This window comes from Papaver somniferum, unplaced genomic scaffold (assembly GCF_003573695.1).
Source record: "Papaver somniferum cultivar HN1 unplaced genomic scaffold, ASM357369v1 unplaced-scaffold_22, whole genome shotgun sequence".
Classification (NCBI taxonomy): domain Eukaryota; kingdom Viridiplantae; phylum Streptophyta; class Magnoliopsida; order Ranunculales; family Papaveraceae; genus Papaver; species Papaver somniferum.
The window spans coordinates 1,882,935-1,908,868 of record NW_020632152.1 but is presented as its reverse complement, the minus strand read 5'-3'; the positions used below and the strand labels follow the sequence as shown (position 1 = coordinate 1,908,868).

The window sequence follows — 25,934 nt, the reverse complement described above, 5'->3', positions numbered from 1 at the left end:
TAATAAAGTCTAAAGGTCATTTTCTATTTGGATAGAAATGTCCTTAACAGTACAGATCTGCTCCTTTCCCATGACAGATGTAACCGACAACACAAGGTCTTTTCCCTCTGCAACGCTGAAACAATATAATATGAAGGTCATTCGAATCTGTTTGAATCCAAAAATTTTACTACAGCAAAGACTATCTACATTCTGTATGTAACCTGTTTGAAGCTTGTATCTCTCTCACTATATTGGATATTAAACCAACTTCTTCAGGAGGGGGTTAGCTTTCTAATAAGCGAAAGGAAGGGGTTTGCCATTCATGGTCATATGCCAGAAGAAAAATTATGGCAATCATCATTATAAACCATAAGCCTTGAAGTACAAAAACCAAAATCGTCAATCATCATTTACATGCATAGCCATTAGCCAGATACAAACAGTAAAATCAAAGCTTATGAGTTTTCTAGCAAGTGATATCCCAACTGCTCAACTTCCCTTGAGGTTTAATCCTCAGCGGAGTCATTGAAGAATCTTATCTTCTGCAAGCACGTCTTGGTCACAGATGTTTCGAACAATTTCAGGGAATAACTTCATCAGCTAGGTGTCCTCATAACATTGGATTAGACTTTGTAGACTAATTCGAGTTCCATCTTTCAGTACAAAAGGCATTCAGAAGCTTTGCCTATGTTTTCACCTGTAACGAGAAAATGAAACATATTCCAGCCTATTAAAACCGGCATGGCAAAACAGGAAATATAAATTATTTAACAAGGAAAAATCCAAAGACCATGCTTATGAAAACAAATATCAACATACAAAGAATTCTGTGAGAAAACAGCAGACATAAAACTGCATGCGAGCTTCATTTTAGTATCACCATCCTGAGCTGTAACATTTGATTATGCAAGAATACTTATATCACCACTTACAATCAAAGTAGAACATCTAATGCATGAGCTCTAGAATAAAGATCTTTAGAGGCCAACTCAGAAATCGTTCCTAGAGCATGCCTCACGTCAACTGGATCAGCAAATGATACACTACAGTGGCAAGTGAGTATTTCTCTAGTGACAAGCATGTCAACCCATCTATTAACTAATCTTACCCAACCTTAGAACAAATTATTTATTTTCTCCCAGCAGTTGCAGAACATGCAAAATGAACAGACACAAACCGTTCAAATATTGGAACTAGACTTTATAACTTGTAATTTCTTAGAACATAGGAGGTTCAGCTACAAACACTTGTAATTTGATAAAGCAAACTACCACACAAGGAATACCACACAAGCAAATTATACTACAGAGCTTGAAACATAATTGAATCCTCTCTTTCACACCATTAAGACGAAAATGAGATGGAAACGTACCAAGAAGTTGGCAAAATGATCAGAATCTAAGCACGTAGCAGAATTAACTTGAACATCAAAGACCCCTGCCGGATGAGATAATGAATCCTTTGGATCCACCACACCCAAAACAAGCGTTTTGTTCCATTTGTTGTTAGTTGTATCGACACCAACTTGGCTCAGGTGCTCTTCCATCAGCGAATAGAAAATACTGTAAGGGGCCACTTGTGCAGGAAAGATCAATAAATTTTCTGTATCATTTTCTAGAATGAGTAGGATGAAAATGGATCCATAATGTTCATCAGCAACATTTCTGTATACTAAAAAGAGAATATGGAATCATAAGAAGGTTTAGAACAAGTTATTCAAGTTCGGCCAACTTGGGATATCACACTTGTGCTCTCAGAAGTACCCATTGGAATGTTATTCCCTTTAGGTATAATGGTACATGAACACCAAATAACAATCTAATAAAATAGTGATTGTTCCTTGGTGGATTGGATTACTATATAACAAACAGAAGCTCATGTTGCTTTTGGTGTTACAGTTGCTTAATATGATCTAAGTCCTCATATGGCCAAGTATGTTACTTCACGTTACCTATATATCCACCTATTCAATAAATTGAAATCTCTAGAACATTACACCACTAGTTTTTTTTTCTGCAAGTACTTATGTGATAGGAGTGTTGAGATTACCTAGTCGCTGGACTTGGAAAGCGCCCTCATATCGTAATTTGTATGTGCATATGACACCAACTTAAACCACACAACACTAGCAAAAAGCATTAGTGTTACACCGGATACATCAATTGAATCAATCCTGCACAAAAGCTGAATAACTCAAACCGGGGTCTCTAACATACAACAGTAAAACCATCACATTAATATAACAAAAAAAATGTATCCGGAGAATGTAAGGATTAAGTCGAAATGCATTAAGTTCACTCAATTGAGAATCATACAAACTGGGTACATAATTGAATCTATGGTAATAACTACGTGAAGAGAAATTACAAACTGCAGGATATGAGAGTAACTGAGCAAGCTTCTAAATTAGCAATAACCATTCATTCCTTCTTTTTTTTTCCTTTGTTCGAATCTTGAAAGCTAATATTTGCATTATATTAAGTAATTAGTTCAGGAGAGATCCTAAGATTCCGAATAGTTACCCAATTTTTCGATCTCATTCAAAAATGGGTCCCTGTGACATATGGTGTGGGCATTAGCAACTAAAGTAAAGACCAAAAATCGAAGTCACGTATGCTGAAAAAACGGAAGGGTATTCTACTCACCTACATGTCAAACTGGCAAGTCCAGTACAAGAACTAAAACTTCCCAAGGGAGCTTAAAAGCACATCTTGTGAATGTATATAGTCATGGATAACTATGCTGATGGCTAAAGGGCATAAAATGCAAAATGAAATAACCTTGTTATTACTTACTGGTTCCGAAACGAGCTTATTTTGAGCTATCTTTTCAACCATATAAGAAGCAACCACAAACAAAGGTAGGCTGAGATTGAATTCAGATAAACACGGTTCAATAATATTCATGTCAGGAAGTTCCAAAGATGTAGTTACTTCAAAGTAAGCATGGGATAGAGAGTAGATGCATACCAACACATGAAAAGTGGCCAGTCTCTTAGTGATGTAAAGCTGAACCAAAATCCAGATCCAATTAGTAAGCCATATTGCAATAATAAGCATAACAAAAACTCAAACAACTAAACAGTCGTATGCCACAAGAGGATTGGATTTAAAACTGAGGAATATATTAGTAAGCCTTCTGTAATAGCGAGCTCCAATTCAACTGCGTAGCATACTAAGGAAATATATACAAACCTTCATTAAATTTTCAGTAATAAGTCTTATTTTGACTGCGACCAGTACACCAATACAGAGATTGAACAAACCAGCATGACTCTGCAATCAAAATAAGAAGTTCAACTAACAAAATCAAATAACCAGACTTCATTACTGGTTCATAATAAGTTACCACACTTTTCCACATCCATATCTTCAGACAATTATCAGAACAACATTTCCTAGCTAAAGCAAGATTTTGAGATTGATTACTAGCCATTGTAACTCATTCAACATTTCCAACATTTCATCTTAGCAATTCTTTATAATAACTTCCTACGAAACATCACCTTAATTAAGCTTACTGTTTCAAACATAACTACCAAGTTTTAGATTTGCTTGTAACAATCCTTTGCAATAAGAGAAATTAGCAAAGTACTAACAAGAATTTTCAAAGGTACTCCCACTAAAAGTACCCCAATAATCCTAAAGAGAAGTTCAATATAGTGTTATCTCCTAAAATTGATGTATCAATCCATGAATACTAGTCTCAACCTGATCAAATTTGACAGTACTTACGAACAAACACAACATGGGCATCTTAATTTTGCAAGAAAACATTAATTTTGCAGAACTTTCCACTTTCATTTCAGATAAATCACAAATTTTTAGCTAACTAATTACAAAATTCATAATTTGAGTAGAAGAAATCAGAATGAATGAAAATCACCTGTCTGAAGATGGCATCAGAACTAAGATGACTTTCCTTAACTCTTCTATGAGCCGGAGCTGATGCCCTGTACATACAGACAACCAAATTAAACACAATCTAATCAACTAACAACAACAATTAATACAAACCAATAAGTTTCAATCTTTATGATTCTCTTATCGTAAAATCAATAAAACCCTAGATTTAAATGAAAAGGGCGTTCACCTTGTAAGAAACAACTTCAACATCAAACCCAAATCTGTAAACAACAAAACCCCCAATTATTCGTGATGTTTAAATGAAGTCTGGGTTAAAAAATTCACAAAAGATTTAAGAAGAAATGATACGAAGAATTACCAACAATTCCTAATTGAAGAACAGCATCCAACCGAAACATCTCCACTGATTTCTATTACTCTTCACAAATGATTTCTGTTACTAAGGAATAATAGTCTTGACAAGTATGAAACTGGAAAAATTAGGTTCATACCTTTTGATCTTCGATAGAGAGTTAGGGTTTTCTGATTGTGATGATAAAAAATTAGGTTCATACCTTTTATTTCATATTTAATGCAGATTGATATATACCACACTGAAAAATCTACTCAAGATTTTCTAATTCGTTTATGCCGTTACTTTATGGGACAAAGGATCATCTGCATAGATTCTCATTAAATGTACAATATTAATGAACTATATAAATCAAACAAATTAATGACACAATTAAATATTTAACTCATAATTAAACAAGATTACTCACTGCAATGGTGTATTTGAAAATGAGCTTCCTTATTATGTTTTTTGTACTAACTTTTTCACGTCCTGCATCAACGTCACACTATGTAGGTGGAAAAACAAACTTATCAAAGGAAGGAGTAGATAATATGGAAATTGAGAGACAACTGATAGCTTTAAACAAGAAGCCAGTAAAAACCATTATAGTAAGTAAATTATGCCCTCGTTCATGTTCAAGTGTTTAACTTGTTTTTTCTAGACTGGTAGATCGTGATAGAGATGATTTCGAGGATGAGTTCTTGAATTCATTATTCATGTCAGTTGTTTCTTTCTAATATTCTTCCTTACTTTCAGACCGAGGTAGGTGACGTAATAGACTGCATAGACATTTATAAGCAACCGGCATTTGATAACCCACTGCTCAAGGATCATAAAATCCAGGTAAGATACAATAATTTTGTGTACAAATCATTTATAAAAGCAATGGCATAACTAAAATTTAAGCAAGGATCATATTTTAGGCTTGGCAACCTAAAATATGTGTACAAATGTTTTTTTTTTTTTTTGTAACTTACAAAAAAAAAAAACCTAATTTTTTTTTTTGGATTGACGTCTATAATTTATATATGTTATTTTATTTATATTTAAAATAGGTGTTAAAAAGAATATAGATTGAGAATTAGGGTGGGCTAGAGCCGAGATAAGCCATGCTCTGGTTCTGCCGATATAATAGAAGTGCAATCCCATTTCACATGTAGGGACAGACTTACGGGGGAAACATTTAGTTTTTTTTCGTAGAATTCGCCTACATTTGTGATCATAACTCACAGGTTTCAACAATAACTTCCTTTATAAAAAAAATATTTCAATTATATATATATTTTCCAAAACTCTGTAATGTATATACATACTCCATAATGTTTCATACAATGTGATATTGATATTGATACTAACCGACTTTCGATGTTATTTGTGGAATTTGAAATTTACATATACACAGATGCGTACAAGATCAATTCCAGGAGAGACAAGAAGTGAGAAGGTTTCAACATCCTCTATTTTTCATGGGCTTCAAAGGGAACGATGTCCTTTAGGAACGATCCCTATTCGAAGAATAACCAGAGAACACTTGGTTTTCGCGAAGAAAGTCAAACAAATTCATGCAAACGGTTTTCCTAACATTCGTTACCATGCAAGTTATATACTTTATTTGATGCATTCTGATAAGCTTATTTCATTTGATTGTATAAATTTATTACTTGTATTTTGTAGTCGGTCTATGCAGAAGAAATCATTAGTGGGAAATTTATTCGTCAGAAAAAATATTACGGAGGCTCAGCTTCAATGTCTATACATAACCTTACAGTAGATCATGATCAATTTAGTACTTCACAAATTTGGATTGCGAATGCTTCTTCGCCAGAAATAAACGGCATCCGAGTCGGAATAATGGTAATTTTTTGTTTTCTCCAATTCCCTTTTTACTATATCAAATTTGATTATCTTTTCTTACTAAAAAAATCTCACTCATAAATTTTTCAGAAAAATCCAAGCTTAGTTGGTGGTAATCTCCCTCGCCTATTTGGTTTTTGGATTGCTGTAAGTTTTATTTAGTTGTCCCCTATCTAAATGTTTATTCAAAATGCTACACATCCTGTGGAAATATGAATATTTCTTATTCATTGTATATATATTCAAAGCTAATTAAGTTCCGGCGTTTAATTATAATCTGAATCCTAAACTCATTTAAATCTAAATTATAAACTTTTAAAAAATTTCGAATTCTTAATTTTGCAGGCTAATGGACACCAGGTTGCTGGTTGCTATAATATGGCGTGCCAGGGCTTCATCCAGACCCACCCTACTGTATTTATCGATCAACCGTTTGTGCACCCGTCATTATATGGCCAAATGTCAAACGATGTGCATGTTAAGGTATACCGGGTAAGTTTGCATTTAAGTGAATATCAACTTAGGCTTGGCATGAAATCTTTGTTATTAGAAAAGTTAAGGGAATGAAATTCTTCATAATGAAAACACACGAGGTTCACTGAAAACGTTTTTATACAATGATAGGCCCCAGGTGATAATGGTGACTGGTGGTTAAGAATGGGAGCGACTGCTGAAACAAGTGAAGATGTAGGATACTGGCCGAATGAAATCTTTACGCTTTTAAGAAACAGTGCATCAGATGTACGGTATGGAGGATATGTAGGTTCAATGGCTCAAGCATCAACTCCACCGATGGGAAACGGATTTTTACCTCAACTTCATGACTATGATACGACAGCTTACATGAGACTAATGAAGTATGTGAACGAGGCAGGAGACGATGTTGACCTAGACCCACGTTTAGTGCGAATCAATAAAGGAACAGTATCACAATGTTACAACATTATGTTTGCTGGTAACATAGGTGGGGCATGGAAAAATACTATCGCGTATGGTGGACCTGGTGGTTTTTGTCAATGAGAATGTAATGATATGTTGATGGAGACGATCGACCGGAATAATAATGTTGATTTTGTTGTCTTGAAAATGGCAATAAAAATCATTCTATTGCTTTGCCCAAGTTTTGTATTCGAATTCTTTATGCAAAGACGATGAGGAGAAGTAATGTCTGTTTATTTTACCAACCTTCCCAAGTGGCAACTGCCCTTCCAAGAGTATGTGCCAATTCAAGTCTTCTTTTCTTGCCCCTTGAGAGATATGACTGGAGTGACCTTTCTGTAGTTTACGAACAAAAGCCGTTGCAGCAGCTCCTAGTCTAACTGGAGATACACCAATTAAATACTAGATTAAGTTCTTTGGATTGGAACAAGCTGACCAACATTAAATGCTATGGTACCCAAAAAAAAAATCTAAAACATGAAATGAAATATCAAAGTATCCAGGACATAGATCACTTCAGAAGCAGACATACTATGAGCCTTCGATCCAGAAGGTTAAGCGACTTCTAAGAAAACCATATTTTTGGCGAAAGATTGATTTTTACATCTCAAAATTACTTTCAATTGACGGTCAGTAATAACTTTCTACAATGAATGCACATCACCCCGATGGTGGTTTACCCAGTAGCACCAAGTACTTGACTTGCTCATTCAAAGTTATCCTTAAAATCCTGTAACAGGGTAAATCAGTTTTGACATGATTCTAGAAATCCCAAGTGGCAACTCTTTCCAAGCCATGCCATAAACCATGTGAATATGTGCCCATTCATCCATGTCTTCACCCAAAATGAAGGATGCTTATCCCATGCAGTTTTTAGTGTTATCAGTGGTAAAGGTACCGTTTTTCTCGACCCAGACAATCCATGTAGCACCAACCAACAGTCCTCATTATAACCACACGAAACAACAATAACTAAACAACCCTGCCAAGTATTAGGGAAACAAAGTGCATAAAGTACCATAAACAAAGGAGCTTGCAAAATGCTTATTGCGAAAGATGTTCACATGCATTATGAAGAAGAATAACACATTCTATACTGAAATTCTTGATTAAGGGGAAATTTAGTAATGATCATAGTTACAATCATAGTATTATTTCTCGAGTCGCTTATACCCAATTGAGAAACATCAATAGGGCTGACTACCAAGAGGATAACGACTTTGTCTAAAACTCCGAAGATCAGATACAAAGAGACTAGTAAAGTTTATTTTGCATAAAATTCCAGGCTTCTCCTTCCTTAACCTACTACTGATGTATTCATTTGCAATTAAAATGCCATCCATAATTTTCTTATTCTTAAGAAAATCACCCTGAACACTAGATGTTAGGCTAGGAATTACTATCTTCAACCTTTCTGCTAGAAGTTTTGATATAATTTTATAAAAGCTGCTAATAAGGCTTAATGGCCTGAAGTCCTTGACAGTAGATGAATCCTCCTTGTTTGGAATTGACTTGATGAAAGACATATTTAGTCTCCAATCCAGTTTACCATTGCTGTGAAATTCATTAACCGCATCCCTAACATCCACTTTTAAAAAACTCCAGCATGCCTTGTATAATTCAATATTGTAACCATTTGGACCAAGAGCTTTGCTGTCTCCTCCACGACTCTTAATTGAAGCAACCATCTCCTCCTCTTCAAATGCTCTTTCCAACCAACTTTTCTGAGTATTATCAACTCTCTTGAAATTTATGTTCTCAAATGAAGGAGAAACTGAAGAAGAGGCTGTCAACAAAGAAGAATAATACTGTTGTAACTCCATTTTTATCACATCTTGATTAAAGACGTCCACACCTGCGCAATTTCCAGTTCGAAACAAAATACCGTGCTTCCGAACACCAGCTCCTAATGTCATCAATATCACATCAAAAATCCTCTCTCAAGTTATAGTCATAAGGAGAATAAGTAATAGAAGATACTCTGCCTTATTTACGGTCACATGATATTCTCCTTAATTGACCAAAATCATAATAATATATATGGCCATTATCTCTCGAAAGAGGGTAAGGTGTTATAACAAAAACTCTAACATGGTATCGACCTAATAGCCAATCCTCTTCTTCTTCTTCATCTTCTTCACCAAAACCAACAATGGCAGGAGATAAAAAGACAGTCCATCCGGCGTTTGCTATCAACAACATCAAAACCCTAATCCCTATTATCCTAGACATCAAACAGGATGAATACTCATCTTGGGTTTTTCTGTTTGAACTCCATATTCAGGATCATCGCCTTCTTTTTCTCATCAATGGAGACAACCCCCCCCCCCCCCCCCCCCAGATGTTGACGCCGACACCGTGCTCCAACTCGACGCTCTCTGTTGTCAATGGATGTTCTCCACCATGGACAAGGATTTAATGCTCACCGTCCTAAAATCTGGCAAAACTGCTAAAGAGATTTGGAATCATCTCAAGAAACTCTTTAAAGACAACAAAGGTAACCCCGCTGCGACTCTTGAACGTAAGTTTGTCAATCTTAAGTTTATTGATTGCACTAGTATTGATCATTACTGCGATAAGCTTAAATCCCTGTCCGATCGATTACTTGATCTTGACTTTCCCATGGATGATAAACGACTTGTGATTCAACTTGTCAACGGCCTTCCGGAGGAATACAACACGGTAGCCTCTTTTATCCAACAATCAATGCCGGCGTTTGATGTCGCTCGATCCCAGCTGCGTACCGAAGAGATTCGCCGCTCCCAACAACAATCAATGCCGACTTCTGCACCTACTGCTCTTGCCGCTGCAGCTCCACCCACAGACCGCAGCAACCAGCGCTCACAGCGTGGTGGTCATGCCAGACGCGGTGGCCATCGCTCCTCTGCTCCAGCCACCGAACCGCCCCTGCTGCCAACACCTCCGCATCCCTACCAGCTCTACGGTGCACCCCATCCAACGTACAACATCCACTGTCCACCACAATGGGCAGTGCCACCTTGTCCATACCCTACAGCACCTCTGGCAACACCTTGGCAGCCACCTTCCAGCCGCGGTTCCTTCCAAGGCCGTGGCCGTACTGGTCAGTCACGCGGTCAAACCTCTGGCGTCGGACGTGCACAGGAATATCTAACTCCATCCACGAAATATCTTCAACCCAGTGACATTGCCGAAGCGTACATCTCCATGAGTTTATACTCACCTGACGACGGTTTCTATATGGATACCGGTGCAACATCGCATCTCACTGCGGATTCAGGTACTTTGAATACTGTTTTTAATACTAGTAATATTCATTCCATCTTAGTTGGAAATGGTCACAGTATTCCAGTCACTGCCTCTGGTACCAAGTTCATAGATATTCCATCCCGCACCCTAAATCTAGCTCAAAGATACTCTTGTTGCTCCCGACATAATCAAAAACTTGGTTTCTGTTCGTAAATTCACCACTGATAATCATGTGTCTGTTGAATTTGATCCGTTTGGTTTTTCTGTGAAGGATTTGAATTCGAGGAAGATTCTCCTTCGATGTAACAGTTCCGGGGAGCTTTACCCTATTACTGCTTCTGCCGTATCACCTTCAACTTCGTCTCTGTCTCGTCCTATATCCCTTGCCTGTGCTCTCATGACATTTGGCACAGCCGCCTTGGCCACCCAGGGAAAGCTATCTTAAATAATTTACGTGCAAACTCTTCAATTCAATGTAATAAAAATCAGTCTACCAAACTTTCTCATTCCTGTCAAGTTAGTAAACATGTTCGTCTGCCATTTTTTGAATCAAATTCTGTTACTTTTGCTCCTTTTGATATCATTCATAGCGACTTATGGACCTCACCATTACATGTTCAGACTGGTTTTAATTACTATCTTATATTTTTAGACGACTTCACAAATTATTTATGGATCTATCCTCTCAAATTAAAATCCCAAGTTTATACCAAGTTCTTGGAATTTCGTTCTTTCGTTAAAACTCAGTTTGAACGAGAAATCAAATCTTTTCAGTGTGACATGGGTCGTGAATTCGACAACTCATTGTTTCATGATTTTGCTCACAAAAATGGGTTAGTTTTCCGTTTCTAATGCCCTCATACCTCATCTTAAAACGACAAAGCTGAGTGAATGATTCGTCGTGTCAATGACATCACTCGCACGCTTGTGTCCCATGCATCTGTCCCTCCCAAATATTGGGCCGACTCCCTACATATGGCCGTCTACCTCCACAACATTCTTCCTTCCAAAATCCTAAATTTCTCTTCTCCGGTGTCCATCTCTATCAACGTCAACCAACGTACTCTCATATTCGTACTTTTGGTTGCCTTTGATATCCCAATCTTTCCTCTACCACTACTCATAAGTTTTCTCCTCGTTCCACTAAGTGTTTTTTTCTTGGTTTTCCAACTCATCACCGTGGCTATCGATGTCTCGACTTAGCCACTAACAAAATCATCTTGTCTCGTCATGTGATGTTTGATGAAAACGGGTTTCCATTCAAGGACAATGTTTCTATTCCATCAAACTGTCAAGACTCTCCCTCCACACCATCTTCCATTCTTTTTCCCATTCGCTTCCGTTACCCAACATCTCCTCATCCTCCTGTCCAGCCACCTTCCGCCACTACGTCAGTTTCTTCTTCCGCTACGCAGCAGCGCCCAGACGTTGCTCCACCATCTTCCGCCACTGCACATACACCTTCTCTTGCAGTACAGCCCTACACACCTCCTCATCGTCGTTCTACTACAGAACCTCACCTCCATATTCCCCCACAGTAGCAGTCAGCTCCCACAGCTCCTGACAGCAACACTTCAGTGCGTACTGTCACTGCAACAGCGCCTGACTGCACTATCCAGGCGGTCACGCCTCCATCTTCCGCTCATCCTGGCACTTCAGCCAACTCCTCTCGCTCTGTTACTCGTGCCTCTCGTGGAATCTTCCGTCCCATTCACCGATTGAATCTCAATGTTCAGACACAACAGCATATCTCCAATCTGCCAAAATCTCACCTTTATGCTCTTAAGGATCCTGGCAGGCCTTGAAAGTGTATAGAAATGATGCGATGAAAACGCGGGCCTACAGTAATACCGCAAGTGCACGGTCGTCGGTTGTAGCTCGTGCAAGTACGGGTCGATCCACAGAGATCGGGTGTGTTTCGGAAGTGTTTTAGCTAATTGGGTTCCTAGTTTGCTATTGGGCTTTGAATACCTCTTTGGAACTATTGGGCTTAATGGGTTTGTTTTTAACAATGAAATACTTTAGGTCTTGGGCCTTTGAATTGAACTGAGCCTTGGGCTCAGTTATTCTTTGAAGTGTAAATGGGCTTTGGCCTTAAACTTAGGCTTTTGATTAAGCCCACAGTTACTTGGATTGGGCTTTTAATAAACTTGGGCCTCAACTTTTGGTTCAAATCTGGGCTTGGTTACTGAGGACTGGGCCTTAGGCTTCACTGAAGTGAATTGGGCTCAGTTGGATTGGGTCTTTAGCTAGGCCTTTGGGGAGGAAGCAGCAGTGGCAAGACTGCACAGCAGAAGAAGTGGCAGCAGAGTGGAGCTGCAGCAGGAGAAGAAGTGGCAGCATCTTGGCAGGGCAGCTGCAACAGGGAGTGGTAAACAGCAAAAGCAGCTGCAGCAGAAGAATGGAGTGGCAGCAGGAACTGCAGAAAAGCAGCAGCAGCAGCTGCACAAGCAGTGCACAGCAGGTAGTAGCAGCAGCAACAGCAACAGTGACAGAAGGCAATGTAGCAGCAGAGGAGCAAATAGTAATGCAGCAGTGCAATGCAAGAAAGCAAGTGCACAACAGCAGTGACAGAATGCACAAGGAATGGCAGGAAAACAGCAAACAAAAGCAATACAGGGCAAAAACAATGGAACAAAGCAAATGAAAACTAAACAGTGAACAAAACACAAAGGAGCAAAGTGAAAATGACACAAAGGCAGTTAGCCTAAGGCAGGAGAAGATGGTTAAGCTAACATGGAGCTAAACTAAGGCACTCTATTAGAGTGGGAAGAGAGCTAGCTTGCTCATTGTCACTAGTGAGCACTAGTTTCTCCCCACTACTCAATTAACACTATGCAGCAAAGTTTACTCTAACACTCCATGACTTAACATGTATCACAAACTTAACACTACACTAAACATGGCATTCACAGTGACAAAACAATGAGTCTAACTAACAACAGGAACATCACACATTAACATTAATCAGGAAACAATCAGGATATGAAAAATCTAACATGAACATGAACTAAGCAGCAAATTGAACTAAAAAAATCAACATTAACAGAACATGGAAATTGAACTGAACATGAAATTGAAATTGAGTTGTAAACTGAAAATTAACAGGACATGAGAGTCCTGGATGTAGGCTAGTCCAAACATGAGTTCTAACATATACCCATATCATCTATTTATACAAACAATCAAAAACCCCAAAACAGTGAAATTAGGGTTTGGTGAAAATTGAAATTAGGTTTTACCTAATCACTGATAGCACTCAATAGCTTCGACCCAATCTTCCTTGTCATCTTCTCTTGCTTCCCATACCTCCAATTGATCTATATCATCAACTAATTTCACCAACTCACTCTTAGGGTTCAGTGGTGAGAGAATAGGCGAAATTAGTTGTTTGATAGAGATTAGAACGTGATATAGGTGATGGGTCGAGTGTGTATGATGATTTGAGAAGAGATGGTGGTGGTTGTGGTGATTGAGAAGGAGTTGGTGGCGGAGCAGGTGGTGGTGATGGCTGCAGGGAGATGGTTCTGCAGAGGGGTAAGGTGGAGAAGAAAGTGGCTCGACTGGTTGGGAGAGAAGGGTGTTTGGTTAGGTGGATGGGTTCGGTCGCTAAAGTGTGAGGCGGCTTCATCCAATCTTGATGTTCTGTGACGCTGAGTCATTGGATGCGAAGCTGGTAGGTAGATCGGACGGTGATGTGAAGTGAAGCTTGTAGAGACCGTCAGATTTTTTTGATACAACGAAGTTAACGGCTCTAGATGGGGTTAGGTGTTGTAGTGTAAGGCGGAGATATCAAACGTTGATGAACAGCAAGGGAGCGACCGTTGGATTCAACAACCATCTAATCTGAAGGCTTGGAATTTCAGCGCTGTGGTGCTTGGCAGAGACTTCAGATTTTGATGCTCTATGAAGGAGCGACCATCGGATGCTTCTGAGAACTGATCTGACGGCTGAGAACGGAGGCGCTTTTGTGTGTAGAAAATGAGGTTGTGCGCACCATTCTTCGCGGCTTCCTTGCGTAATTTCTCCCGGCTTTTCACTACTTTTCTGCTCTTTTCGCTCCGCGACTCATCCGAACTTTATTTATTACCTAAAAATGCAAAATTAATTAATAAAAATATTTATTCTTGAAAACAATGAAAATACAGAATATGGGATAACATGTAGAATTAATGCACAAAAGATGAGTTAAAATGCCAACAAAAAGGGATAAATATATACAATATTTGGCACTCATCAGATCCCAACTGGACCAAGGCCATGCTAGATGAGTTTATTGCTATGTTAAAAACTAACACTTGGGACCTAGTACCACGACCTATTGGATCTCATGTTATTCGTTCCATGTGGTTATTTCGTCACAAGTTTAATGCAGATGGTACCTAACAATAAGCATTTGTAAGGATGAACTTGAAACCATTTCCTCTACACCGAAAAAGACGAGAAATAGAATTAAAGCCCAATCTTTAATCTAAAATCTCCAAAACAGAATCATCCCATATAGTTAATAGCCCTACACTATTTCCATCACTTGTCCGAGATGGAAGAAACTCCCACCCAAACTCTAATTCAAACCATAATTGTCTTAGAAAGAAAATAGGGAAATTTACCATCTTAGTTTCTTGGATTGTACAAGCAAGAATTCATCAGAGATCTTGGCTCATCAGTATAGTATATTCCAAGAATATGACCCATTTCATGCATACAAACAGACTCAAAATCGATTTCATAGTAAGGAGGACCCTAGAAAGAATAAGACTATTGTGCGGCAGCATCCAACCTGCTTTAGGTGATAACAAGACATAATAGAGACCAAGAAGGTAATGATTTTTGATCTTATTAGATTATGCTATTACATGTCACCAAATAGGTGGGACGTGTGCTCCGTTTCTCCAAACACGATTTCATTTTCCTGTTTTCTTCAGCTTACTCCAATATCTTAGAGCTTTATTTAGATTATTCCATGCCAATTTGGCTACCATTGCGAGGTTAAACTTGTGAGCATCTACAAATCCTAAACCTCCTTTATGAATAGGTTTGCATAGACTTGGACAGGTTTTGGATAAAACCCTCCAGAGTTAGTATCCTTTCCACACCATAAGTCCCTCTGAATTGCATCTATTTTTTTAGTTATTGTCTTAGGAGTTATGAAACACCCCATTTGGAACATAGAGACACTTTCTAACACAGCTTTGATCAATGCCGTTCTACTAGATTGAGGAAGGATTTTTCCTTTCCAGCCTTTTAACTTAGATTCCATTCTTTCTATAATGAAGGCGAAGGTTTTAATTTTCGACTTAAATAAACAGAGGTGCACCTAAATAAGGGTCCTTGAAGTTAGTGTGTTTAATTTTTAAGAGTTACGTTATCATCCTCTGGTGTTTTGGTTCAACTTTTTTGCTAAAACATACCCCAGATTTCTCAAAATTGATAAGTTGTCATAAGGGTTGACTGAACTTATCGATGGTTTCTAAAATGTTTTTGCATTAAACTAGATCAGCTTTGAAAAAAAAAGAAATTCGTCTACAAAGAAGAGGTGAGAAATCGGTTCCCTTTTAGATGTTATTTTAACACCGTGAAGAGTTTTATTTTGTTCTAATAAATAAAGATGTCGTGAGAAGATCTCCATACAAATAATGAATAAGTAAGTAAGGAGAAAGAGGATCCCCATGGCTTTAGAAGAACCGCAATCGAAGTTGTAGAAAAGCACTGTTCAAGAATATTACATACTTCTTTATTAAAACCTAGCAAAGAAATAGGTTTTAAAATAAAGTCTCAATCAACTCTGTCGAAGGCTTTAGACATATCAATCTTAATGCCTAAACCCCCCCTTTTTGTTTTTTTCTTTTTAAAAGAATGGATTATTTCATGGGCTACTACGTTATTATCAAAAATTTGCATAGATGAGAGTAAGGCATATTGGAAAGGAGAGATTATTTTATTTAACATAGGCTTAATGCTATTGTCTAGGATTTTTTATATCAATCTATAGATAATGTTGCAAAGGCCTACTGGACGAAACTGACTAGGGTTTTTTGGTTGCTTTAACTTAGGAATTAAGAAAAGATGTTTTTTATTCAGTTCGGGATTCATGAGTTTAGTTTGAAAGAAATCTTGCACCGCAACTATTACTTGAATTCCTTTTGTTTCCCAATTATTCTTAAAAAAACTAGTAGGAAACCACCTGGTCCCGAAGATTTGTTTGGTTTCATATTTTTAAGCACTAAACAGATCTCCTCAAGAGATGTAGTTTTCATAATGTTGTTATTATCTATGTCTGAGATGTCTGGTGAAATGTTTACAAAGATATCATTTTTAGAATTCAAGGTCGATGCAGGTTGAGCAAACAAGTTTTGGAAATAGTCAGTTAAAAGATCACCTATTTCGACTCTGTTTCGTATGACTAAGTTTTGATTATTTGTTAGACACTCAATATTGTTCCATTTATGCATTCTCAAAGTTATTGTATCAAAGTATTTAGTATTTATTTCTCCTAGTTCTATGAAATTGTCTCTTGATTGTTGTTTCACAATAGCTTTTTTTGTTGCATACAATTTTTCTAGTTCTATAAACATTCCTCTTAACTTTTTTTTGGTGATAATTAGTGGTTATGCTGTCCTTAAATCTTTCTATTTTTTAGTAATTTATTAATTTTTATAGAGGGATTACCAAAACCTCTCACCCACGTATATATATCAATGAGACCTCATGTTTGATTTTGGGGTGGTGGGGTCCATAATATTTGTGAAGGGGTGGTTGTCCCCTTGTTTAAAATGAGGGATATTTAGATTTTGGGTCTCAGCTTTGTGACCAACTTTGAGTTTGGGTCTTGAGAAAATTTTAATTAGAGTTTGGGTCCTTGACCATAGTTGATCGTCTTGACAATTAAAATAAGTTGGTTCAGTATCGAAAAGACAATTTGAAGTTCAGATTTTAATTTATTTACCAACTTCGCCATTTTCTTCCTCTTCATCTTCTATCAACGCCGGAACCACCATTACCCCTATTTTTTCCATCTTCTTCAACTTACCACCACACCACTACTAACTCATTTTCAACTTACCACGACACCACTACTAACTCATTAGTTTTGAAATTAACATATATATACTGTAATGAAAATGCCTGGTGATTTCTTGTAAGCAGATTATGCAAGGTAATGTTCTGTCACTAGCTTAAATCCAAGGAATCTTAAAATACTTCCATTTCCCTAGCTTGGCTTTAATTTGGCAATATAATTGATTGGTGATGGTGATTGATTATTACCTTTGGGTGGTTGTCGAATTTTGATTTCTCTGTAAGAAATGAGATATAACAAAGGTCAGAAGATTAGAGCAAGCTCATCTCTCCCAACACCAGTGTGCGCCCAACAAATGTACGAAGAAAGTCCGGAAAGAAATCTCTTCTACATCAACAGTAATTGATGGGTCTAATTGAATGGTGATGATGGTATTGCTAATTGATGTTGGTGATGTGTTGTAGGATGATCAGTAGAAAGGTTCAAAGTGTTTGCTTCCAGCAAATACAAAGTTCATGTATAAAGACGAGCGTGTAATAATGAAAATAAGAATCTGTGAACAATAAATGAAGAACAAGATGAAGAGATTATTTTTATTTTTATTAAAATTATTTTGTTTACGGTCAAGACGATCTACGATTCAGGATCCAAACTCTAGTTAATGTTTTCTCAAGACCTAAACTCAAAGCTGGTCACAAAATTGGGACCCAAAATTTGAATATCCCTTAAAATGCCGGTCTGTATATAAGCATTTAATGTATAAATACAATAAAAACCTAATTCATCATTCATTTCAAATCTCTTGAAAACCACATTTCTAGTTCGTTCTTCTTCCTTTTCTTTCTACTCACTTCACACTCAGACTAGGGTTCACTAGTTTACCTAGTTTAATAGCCCGAATATCTAGAAGATTGAAAATATCTTGATTAGGGTTAAGCTGTCAGTCACGAAGGACTGACATGTTTGAGTACATCTGGGCTTGATCCCTCACAAAGGAGTTTAGTCCATTTCTTCTGCTTAAAACGTCCGAACTTGTAAACAGACAGTGTATTATCACGTCTTGATGGGCTTGTTTGTAGAATATAGTGTTCGGCCCATTTATTTCCCTCATGTGTCAATCTGTGTTATCCGCCAAGCAAGTTTAGAAGGAGAGTAAGGATTTAAACTAAAAAATGGGACTTTTCTCTCACCAATGATTAATTTCTCTCGAACATAGCTTACCAGACATGGATTCACAAATATGTAGAATATAGTTGTTGAGGGAGGATTCCGTCACATGCTCACACTCTTATTTTTGCATTATCTCACATTTTGGACGTATTTTTTGTGAATAAAAACTAAACGATAACGTATTTGTAGTTGATATTTTGGGGATATATTCGTCTTACAAAGGTTACATATCCACTAAAAATTAGCACATTCTGAAATGCCAAACCTCATCATCTACCAACCTTAATTTAGACAGTTGAAAATTTGTTGATTTTCGACGGCTGAGATTTTCGAAATAATAGATGATGGAGTTATATTTTTCGCAATGTTCTCATTTTTAGTGCGTATTTAGATCTTTATAAAACGAATATATCCCTAAAATATTTGATTCAAATACATTATTGTTTGTTTTTATTAACAAAATGGACGTCCAAAATATGAGATAGTATGATAATAGGAGTGTGAAAAGATCCTTCCTCATACTTGTTTCTAGATAAATTAAGCGTTCAAAAAATAGGCTTGGATGGACCCTAAAAACATCAGAAGATTACACTATACAGTCTATCTATGGAAAGTTTAATAAAATAGCCGCAGAAGCTGTAAGTTTACCTTTGCCTAAAACCTTTTGAAAAGCTCTATCGAAATTGAACACCTCCTAGAGAATAATTTCTTTTTTCTGGAAATGTATCGAAATTGAACACCTGCTAGATCCCTATGACGATGATCAAGATGTACCGAAGATGGGAAGGCTTTCCTCCTCCTTTCCTTTGACCTATGCCATGATGGTCATGGAAAGCTCTCCCAATGTGCGGAGAAACATTAGAAACGACCGAACATCTGCTTTTCTACAGCAGATATGCTAAATTTGTTTGGAATCAAAAACCAAACTCAATTAGCATTCAATTTGATCCAGCTGCTAGCATAATGTATTTGTGTGAAAACAGGTTTCAGAACCCTAGTCAGGCGATAACAATAAAGTCTCTGTTAAAGTAAGAATAAATTAATACTGCGAAAGAAAATCCAACAAATATTGTTAAATGAGTAAATAATTTATAAAAAAAATAAATAAATTAATGGATACAATCCATTTCCAAATTAACCAAACTATTCATAAATAACAACTCAACAATATTGAAATACTGATGCAAAAATCCTTTTTAAAAATTACAGTATAATTTATTTTCTTCGACCAGTGTCTTTGCATACTCTGTAGGAAGAGAGACCAAAAAGGATAAGCACATAATCTCAGTAGGAAATTTCTAAAGTAATATGTTGCAGCGAAAAAACAAGCCAAATGATGCACAAAAACTAGACTTTAGTAGTAACACTCTTTTAGTTATTTGCTGGACTCTGCTTTGAACTTGTACTCGTTCACACTTAAAATTTAAATAATAAATATCTTAAATTATTTTAAAAAACTTTACTATTAATTTTCGTTCAACCAAATCTTCCAGGCATTAAGCTTCGTAGCCTTTCCTTTTATGAATCTTGCACAACCCATTGTCTTAGATATACTTTCCAAGAAATCCTTAAATAATTTAGATTGATAACCCCGTATCTGGTACACGTTCACATACACCATATTCATAAGCGCGATAGCTATTATAGATACCTGATCTCAACAAACACATCTCCACATACGCCTATTGCTCACCTGCATCGAAAAGCCTGCCTCTTAGCAAGTAGATTACGTAGTTTCATTATACCATTATTTATAAACATTCCTCGCACCAAAGATTATTAATAATTTTATTCTTTAAATGTTTTACTTATAAATCTATTTTTGTAATTTTCCATTAAGAATTGTTTGTTATAATTCGAGACTCTTGACTCGTCTACTTTTCTTAATATGGCTATTAATGCAAGATTTACGATTTATGTTCTTCATCAAATGGTGATCATTCTCCAAGCCATGGTAATGTGAATCATTATGAAGGAGACGGATGGCACGAGACTTTTCATCAAGAATGAGTATAGGGTACCTGAATTATCAAGTAAAAGTCTCCAAGAATGGAAAATAAATCATGGAAGAACAAAAAGACTACTCTAAGAAAATGGTGTGATAAATTTGCTACCGTTGCTAAGAGAACGAATAAAATACCAAACTGTGTGGAGAGAGTGGATTTCAAGAAATTCGTGGACTTGCATAATTCAGAAGCATATCATATATTAAGGAAGATATAGAAGGAATCAAGGAAGCTACTGCAATCTTTACATACTACTGGAAAGGGATGATATTGCACGCCATGGACATGTTATGGAACAACAATCTCCAACCGGTATCGTAAGCAGATATGTTATATACTTGGTTATATATGTTTACTGAGAAATCCCTTAAGACGAACCTAATTCAATAAACCCTCACTGTTATGAAGTAAAATGTAGAGAATGTGTTTTATATTGAGGTGTTTTATTTTATTTTCATTAACTAGCATATATTTTTCTTTATTGGTTTTCTTTGTAATTTGTTTTCCACACATTCAATATAATATAATTTGCAGGCATAATTGAGATAGCTTAATGAAGACGAGCTGCATTGAGAGGTAACGAATTTGGAGTCTATATAATGTGGGACCTTTATACGGGCACGTCCCATCATGTTAGGGCGAACCCTATATCTTTTATGGGTATCTCCCTCCATGGTGGGTACGAATTTGGGGTTTCTACATCATGGACAAAGTATAGATAGCTGATGTGCTTACTTGAAACCAATCGGAAATAAGTGGTATAGCTAAGGATTTGGTTAAGAGTCATGCTATCACGCGCGCGTTCACGTGATAGCTAAAATGAACTCGCATTTGCGAGCCGTTAGATGTGTATCACAGATGTCGATCCTTGAATTAGTGAAACGCTATATATTTAATTGTTTAAGCACCCACAATTTTCTTGCTTATTTTATATCCAGCCCTTGAAATCAAACAATAACATTAATTAATGTTCAATCCTGCTACCAGTTCCCCAAAGAGATGCCGACATCTCCATTTCCCATCACGAAGTTCAAAATGATTTATACAAATTTTGCATTCTTAAAATCACAAATCAGTAGTTGAATTAAATATTTTTATTCATAATAAGTGTGTACGTGTGATATGCTTTGATTTTCATGTGATTAGTATTTAGTAGGATTGAGAATTTGAGATGTTCTGATCATTTACACAACAGGCATGATTTTTTTTTTCTTTTCGAAATCACGACCTAATATTTCAATAATCTTTAACTCAGTTGATCTATTCGATACCCAATCTTCTCAACCCAATCAATTTTATGCCCAGTCTTCTCAACCCATCTAAAGTATTGTAAAGCATGTACAGAGTTGCGATCATAATTATGGATTTTTTTTTCCAGTGATCTCATCAAGATTTCGTTGATTTTAATTGTGGCTGTAATTGTGATTTCTTTATCTCGAATAGAGGATGAAAGGATTAATTTAGTTGGGGTTTCTGGACATGAATACAAGATTTAGAAACCAACTAGGGATTTGATCAGAAACCCTAATAATTTGTGTGATGGTGGGTAATATATATTCTCCATGAAAGTTCTTCACTTGTACATGATGTTTAAACTTAAAAGAGAAGAAAAAAATCACAGTTCGCTTTGCGGAGGACATATAAAGTTTATGGTTGCTATAAAATAAAATATATGGAGAATAATAAATTCTCGTTGATCTCCGGATCAGTAACTATTGTACAGAGATCCAACTATTGTTATATGCGACTTCACGTCAACTGTCACACACGCGTGACAGCAGGACTCATTTGGTTAATGTTGGACTATTATCCTCAACATTTAATGCAGATTGATATATACAACACTGAAAAATCTATTCAAGATTTTCTTTACGTTAGGCCTTAATTTTAGATTTGGATGCGGATATTCATTTATGTCGTTACTTTATAGCAATAAATGATAATCTGCATAGATTCTCATTTAATGCACATTATTAATGGGGTCCTCTTAACTTGTATACCCGTAAGGTGCATTAAATTAATATTTTTTTGCATTCGAAACAAGATTTGTTTGTTTTATTGCAATGAAAACAACAATTCTTTGCATTGGAACATGATTTGTTGTTTTTAGTGCAAGAATTAACAATTTTCTAGTATAATAAAAAAAAACACACAATTTTCAATACCATTAAAAAATTATTTATTAAACCTTAACATGTATAAGGGTATACAAGTTAACAAAACCCATATTAATGAACTATATAAATTAAACAAATTAAGGACATAGTTAAATATTTAACTCATAAAGAACATTACTAACTCCAATGGAGTATTTAAGGAAAAGCTCCCTTTTCGTGTTCTTTGTCCTATTTTTTCCTAGTCTTATATCAACAACACACATCATAGATGGAAAAAGAAACTTATCAAATGAGGAAGTAGATGATAGAGAAATTGAGAGACAACTAAGAGCTTTAAACAAGAAGCCGGTTAAAACCATTATAGTAAGTAAAATATGCCCTTGTTCATGTTCAAGTGTTTAACTTGTATTTCTAGACTGGTATATCGCGATAAAGATGACTTCGAGTATGAGTTCTTGAATTCGTTATTCATGTCAGTTGTTTCTTTTCTAATATTTTTTCCTTACTTTCAGACCGAGGTGGGTGACATAATAGACTGCATAGACATTTATAAGCAACCGGCATTTGATAACCCACTGCTCAAGGATCATAAAATCCAGGTAAGATACAATTATCTTTTGTACAAATCATTTATAAAAGCAATGGCATAGCTAAAATTTGTGTAGGATAGGCTTCGAAGCCTATACTTTTTTTTAGGATGGCTTAAAGTCTATAATTTATTAATAGACATTAGGGTGGTTTAGAGCCGGGATAATCCATGCACTGGTTCTACCCATATAATAAAAGTGCAAGCTCATTTCACATGTTGGGGAAGACCAAGATAAGATTATGGAGAACAGGGACGGAGCTTAGTGTAGTTCATGGGTGGCCCCCTCCTCCCCTGTTTCTCGTTAATTCATTATAAACCCTTGGGAATTTTTGTTATTTAGAAGAAAAAATTGTTAGTTAGCTCCCCTTGAATTTGTGTTTTGCCTAATTAGCCTCCCTTAAAAAATATTTCTGACTCCGTCCCTAATGGAGAAAACGTTTAGTTCTTTTTCGTTAAATTCGCATGCATTTGTGATCATAAGCCAATGTAACTCACAGGTTTCAACATTAACTTCCTTTATTAAAAAAATTATTTCACATTATATATATATATATTTCCAAAAATCCATAATGTTTCATTATACAGTGTGATATTGATATTGATACTAACCGACTTTCGATGTTATTTATGGAATTCGACATTTACATATACACAGATAAGTCCAAGATCAACTCCAGGACAGAAAAGAAGTAATAATGTTTCAACATCCTATATTTTTCATGGGCTTCAAAAGGAACGATGTCCTTTAGGAACCGTCCCTATTCGAAGATTAACTAGAGAAGACTTGGTTTTCGCAAAGAAAGTCGAACCAATTCATGCAAACGGTTTCCCTAACATTCTTTACCATGTAATTTATATACTTTATGTGATACATTCTGATGAGCTTATTTCATTTGATTGTATAAATTTATTAATTTATATACTTTATTTGTGTTTTCCAGTCGGTCTATGCAGAAGAAATCATTCGTGGGAAATTCATTCATCGGAGAAAATATTACGGAGGCTCAGCTTCTATGTCTATACATAACCTTACAGTAGATCCTGACCAATTTAGTACTTCACAAATTTGGATTGTGAATGTTACTTCGCCAGAAATAAACGGCATCCAAGCCGGAATAATGGTAAGTTTTTGTTTTCTCTTATTCCTTTTTTACCATGTAAAATTTGATCACATTTCTTATCAAAAAAGTCTCACTTAATTGGGTTATATCATAAATTTTTCAGAAAAATCCAAGTATAGTTGGTGGTAACCTCCCTCGACTATTTGGTTTTTGGATCGTTGTAAGTTTTATGTGGTTGTTCTCTATCTAAATGTTTATTCAAAATGGTATACATCTTGTGGAAATATGTACAACCCTTATTCATTGTATATATATTTCAAAGCTAATTAAGTTTCGGCCTTTAATTATAATCCGAATCCTAGACTCATCAGAATATTAATTCCAAACTTTTAACATAAAAATTTTCAAATTACTAAATTTGTAGGCTAATGGACACGAGGTCGGTGGTTGCTATAATATGGCGTGCCAAGGATTCATCCAGACCAACCCTCGTATATTTATCGATCAACCATTTGTACGCTCGTCAGTATATGGTCAAATATCATATGATATCCATATTAGAGTATATCGGGTAAGTTTGCGGTTAAGTAAATATCAACTTAGGCTTGACGTGAAATTTTTATTATTGTAAAAGTCAAGAGAATTAAATTCTTCAAAATCAAAACACAGGAGGTTCACTGAAAATGTTTTTATACAATTACAGGCCCCAGGTACTGGTCACTGGTGGTTAAGAATGGGAGCGGCTGCTGAAATAAGTGAAGATGTAGGATACTGGCCGAATGAAATCTTTACGGTTTTAAGAAACACTGCGTCAGCTGTACGATATGGAGGATATGTAGGTTCAATGTCTCAAGCATCAACTCCACCGATGGGAAATGGATTTTTGCCTCAACTTCAAGACTTTGATACGACAGCTTACATGAGACTAATGAAGTATGTCAACGAGGCAGGAGACGATGTTGACCTAGACCCATATTCAGTGCAAACCATATATGGAACAGTACCGCAATGCTACAACATTATGTTTGCTGGTCGAATAGGTGAGGAGTGGGAAAATACTATCGCATATGGTGGACCTGGTGGTTTCTGTAACTAGTAGAATGAGAATGTCGATGGAGATTGGAGACGACGGGAATAATAATGTTGAATTTGAGATAGTCATGATTTTGTTGTCTTGAAAATGGAAACAAAAATCATTTTATTGCTTTGCCCAAATTCTGAAATGTCAATTCTAGAAAGTCATTTTATTTTATTCAAGATATCCAACTGATGAAGTGGAACGGTTTAACTGAAATATCGAAGTATCCATGACACATATCACTTAAGAAGCACACATACTATGAGCCTCCAATCCAGCAGGTTAAGCGACTTCTTAGAAAACCATATTTTTGGCGAAAGATTGATTTTTACAACTCGATTACTTTCAATTGACGGTCAGTAATAACTTTCTACATTGAATGCACATCACCCCAATGGTGGTTCACCCAGCAGCACCAAGTACTTGACATGCTCATTCAAAGTTATCCTTAAAATCCAGTAACACGGTAAATCAGCTTTGACATGATTCATGAAATCCGAAGTGGCAACTCTTTCCAAGTCATGCCATAAACCATGAGAATAGGTGCTCATTCTTTTCTTTTTTTTTGATCGGTAAAAAATTTGATGCTAGCGAGTTTCGAACTCAGGTCACTGGTATCATCATCCAGCTACTTTACCACTGTACTACAGTGATACTGGCAATAGGTGCTCATTGTACCATGTCTTCGCCCC

General features: G+C 36.3%; 4 protein-coding genes across 11 annotated transcripts; 3 read left to right on the top strand and 1 right to left on the bottom strand.

Moving 5' to 3' along the window:
• Positions 1-277: 277 nt before the first annotated feature.
• LOC113340482 (diacylglycerol O-acyltransferase 1-2-like) lies at positions 278-4,750 on the bottom strand. Of its 8 annotated transcripts, none has more exons than XM_026585624.1 (9): positions 4,610-4,750; positions 4,207-4,505; positions 4,075-4,108; positions 3,868-3,934; positions 3,177-3,257; positions 2,778-2,990; positions 2,032-2,155; positions 1,355-1,584; positions 278-679 (listed from the first exon to the last, which is right to left on the bottom strand). In XM_026585624.1, the coding sequence occupies exons 2-7, from the start codon at positions 4,244-4,246 to the stop codon at positions 2,150-2,152; spliced, it is 441 nt and encodes a 146-aa protein (XP_026441409.1). In that variant the 5' UTR covers positions 4,247-4,505; positions 4,610-4,750; the 3' UTR covers positions 278-679; positions 1,355-1,584; positions 2,032-2,149. The 8 variants fall into 8 exon arrangements, with proteins under 8 accessions (XP_026441409.1, XP_026441410.1, XP_026441407.1 ...); XM_026585625.1 differs by having other exon boundaries at positions 2,952-2,990; XM_026585622.1 differs by having other exon boundaries at positions 2,032-2,990; positions 4,207-4,266; positions 4,340-4,505.
• LOC113340548 lies at positions 4,614-7,056 on the top strand. The gene is made up of 7 exons (XM_026585679.1): positions 4,614-4,790; positions 4,939-5,025; positions 5,585-5,776; positions 5,857-6,036; positions 6,127-6,183; positions 6,382-6,519; positions 6,661-7,056. The coding sequence occupies exons 1-7, from the start codon at positions 4,614-4,616 to the stop codon at positions 7,054-7,056; spliced, it is 1,227 nt and encodes a 408-aa protein (XP_026441464.1).
• A 2,322-nt stretch (positions 7,057-9,378) lies between these two features.
• On the top strand, positions 9,379-10,509 carry LOC113340547. The gene is made up of 2 exons (XM_026585678.1): positions 9,379-10,318; positions 10,475-10,509. Exons 1-2 carry the CDS (start codon positions 9,379-9,381, stop codon positions 10,507-10,509), a joined length of 975 nt encoding a protein of 324 aa, XP_026441463.1.
• A 12,188-nt stretch (positions 10,510-22,697) lies between these two features.
• Positions 22,698-25,372, top strand: LOC113340522. Its single transcript, XM_026585657.1, has 7 exons — positions 22,698-22,877; positions 23,027-23,113; positions 23,759-23,950; positions 24,045-24,224; positions 24,328-24,384; positions 24,589-24,735; positions 24,868-25,372. The coding sequence occupies exons 1-7, from the start codon at positions 22,701-22,703 to the stop codon at positions 25,258-25,260; spliced, it is 1,233 nt and encodes a 410-aa protein (XP_026441442.1). The 5' UTR covers positions 22,698-22,700; the 3' UTR covers positions 25,261-25,372.
• Positions 25,373-25,934: the final 562 nt, after the last annotated feature.

Bases quoted from the DNA above. Each gene is read 5' to 3' on its own strand.
- LOC113340482 (XM_026585618.1), bottom strand. From the start codon at position 4,246: ATGTTTCGGTTGGATGCTGTTCTTCAATTAGGAATTGTTG. The intron at 4,109-4,206 runs GTAATTCTTCGT...TGTTGTTTACAG, and splicing joins TCTTCAATTAGGAATTGTTG to ATTTGGGTTTGATGTTGAAG. The intron at 2,991-3,176 runs GTTTGTATATAT...ATTTTGGTTCAG, and splicing joins TTACTGAAAATTTAATGAAG to CTTTACATCACTAAGAGACT.
- LOC113340522 (XM_026585657.1), top strand. From the start codon at position 22,701: ATGGAGTATTTAAGGAAAAGCTCCCTTTTCGTGTTCTTTGTCCTATTT. The intron at 24,225-24,327 runs GTAAGTTTTTGT...TAAATTTTTCAG, and splicing joins GCATCCAAGCCGGAATAATG to AAAAATCCAAGTATAGTTGG. The intron at 24,385-24,588 runs GTAAGTTTTATG...CTAAATTTGTAG, and splicing joins TATTTGGTTTTTGGATCGTT to GCTAATGGACACGAGGTCGG.
- LOC113340548 (XM_026585679.1), top strand. From the start codon at position 4,614: ATGGTGTATTTGAAAATGAGCTTCCTTATTATGTTTTTTGTACTAACT. The intron at 6,184-6,381 runs GTAAGTTTTATT...TTAATTTTGCAG, and splicing joins TATTTGGTTTTTGGATTGCT to GCTAATGGACACCAGGTTGC. The intron at 6,520-6,660 runs GTATACCGGGTA...ATACAATGATAG, and splicing joins CAAACGATGTGCATGTTAAG to GCCCCAGGTGATAATGGTGA.
- LOC113340547 (XM_026585678.1), top strand. From the start codon at position 9,379: ATGGACAAGGATTTAATGCTCACCGTCCTAAAATCTGGCAAAACTGCT. The intron at 10,319-10,474 runs GTACCAAGTTCA...TTTTCTGTGAAG, and splicing joins TATTCCAGTCACTGCCTCTG to GATTTGAATTCGAGGAAGAT.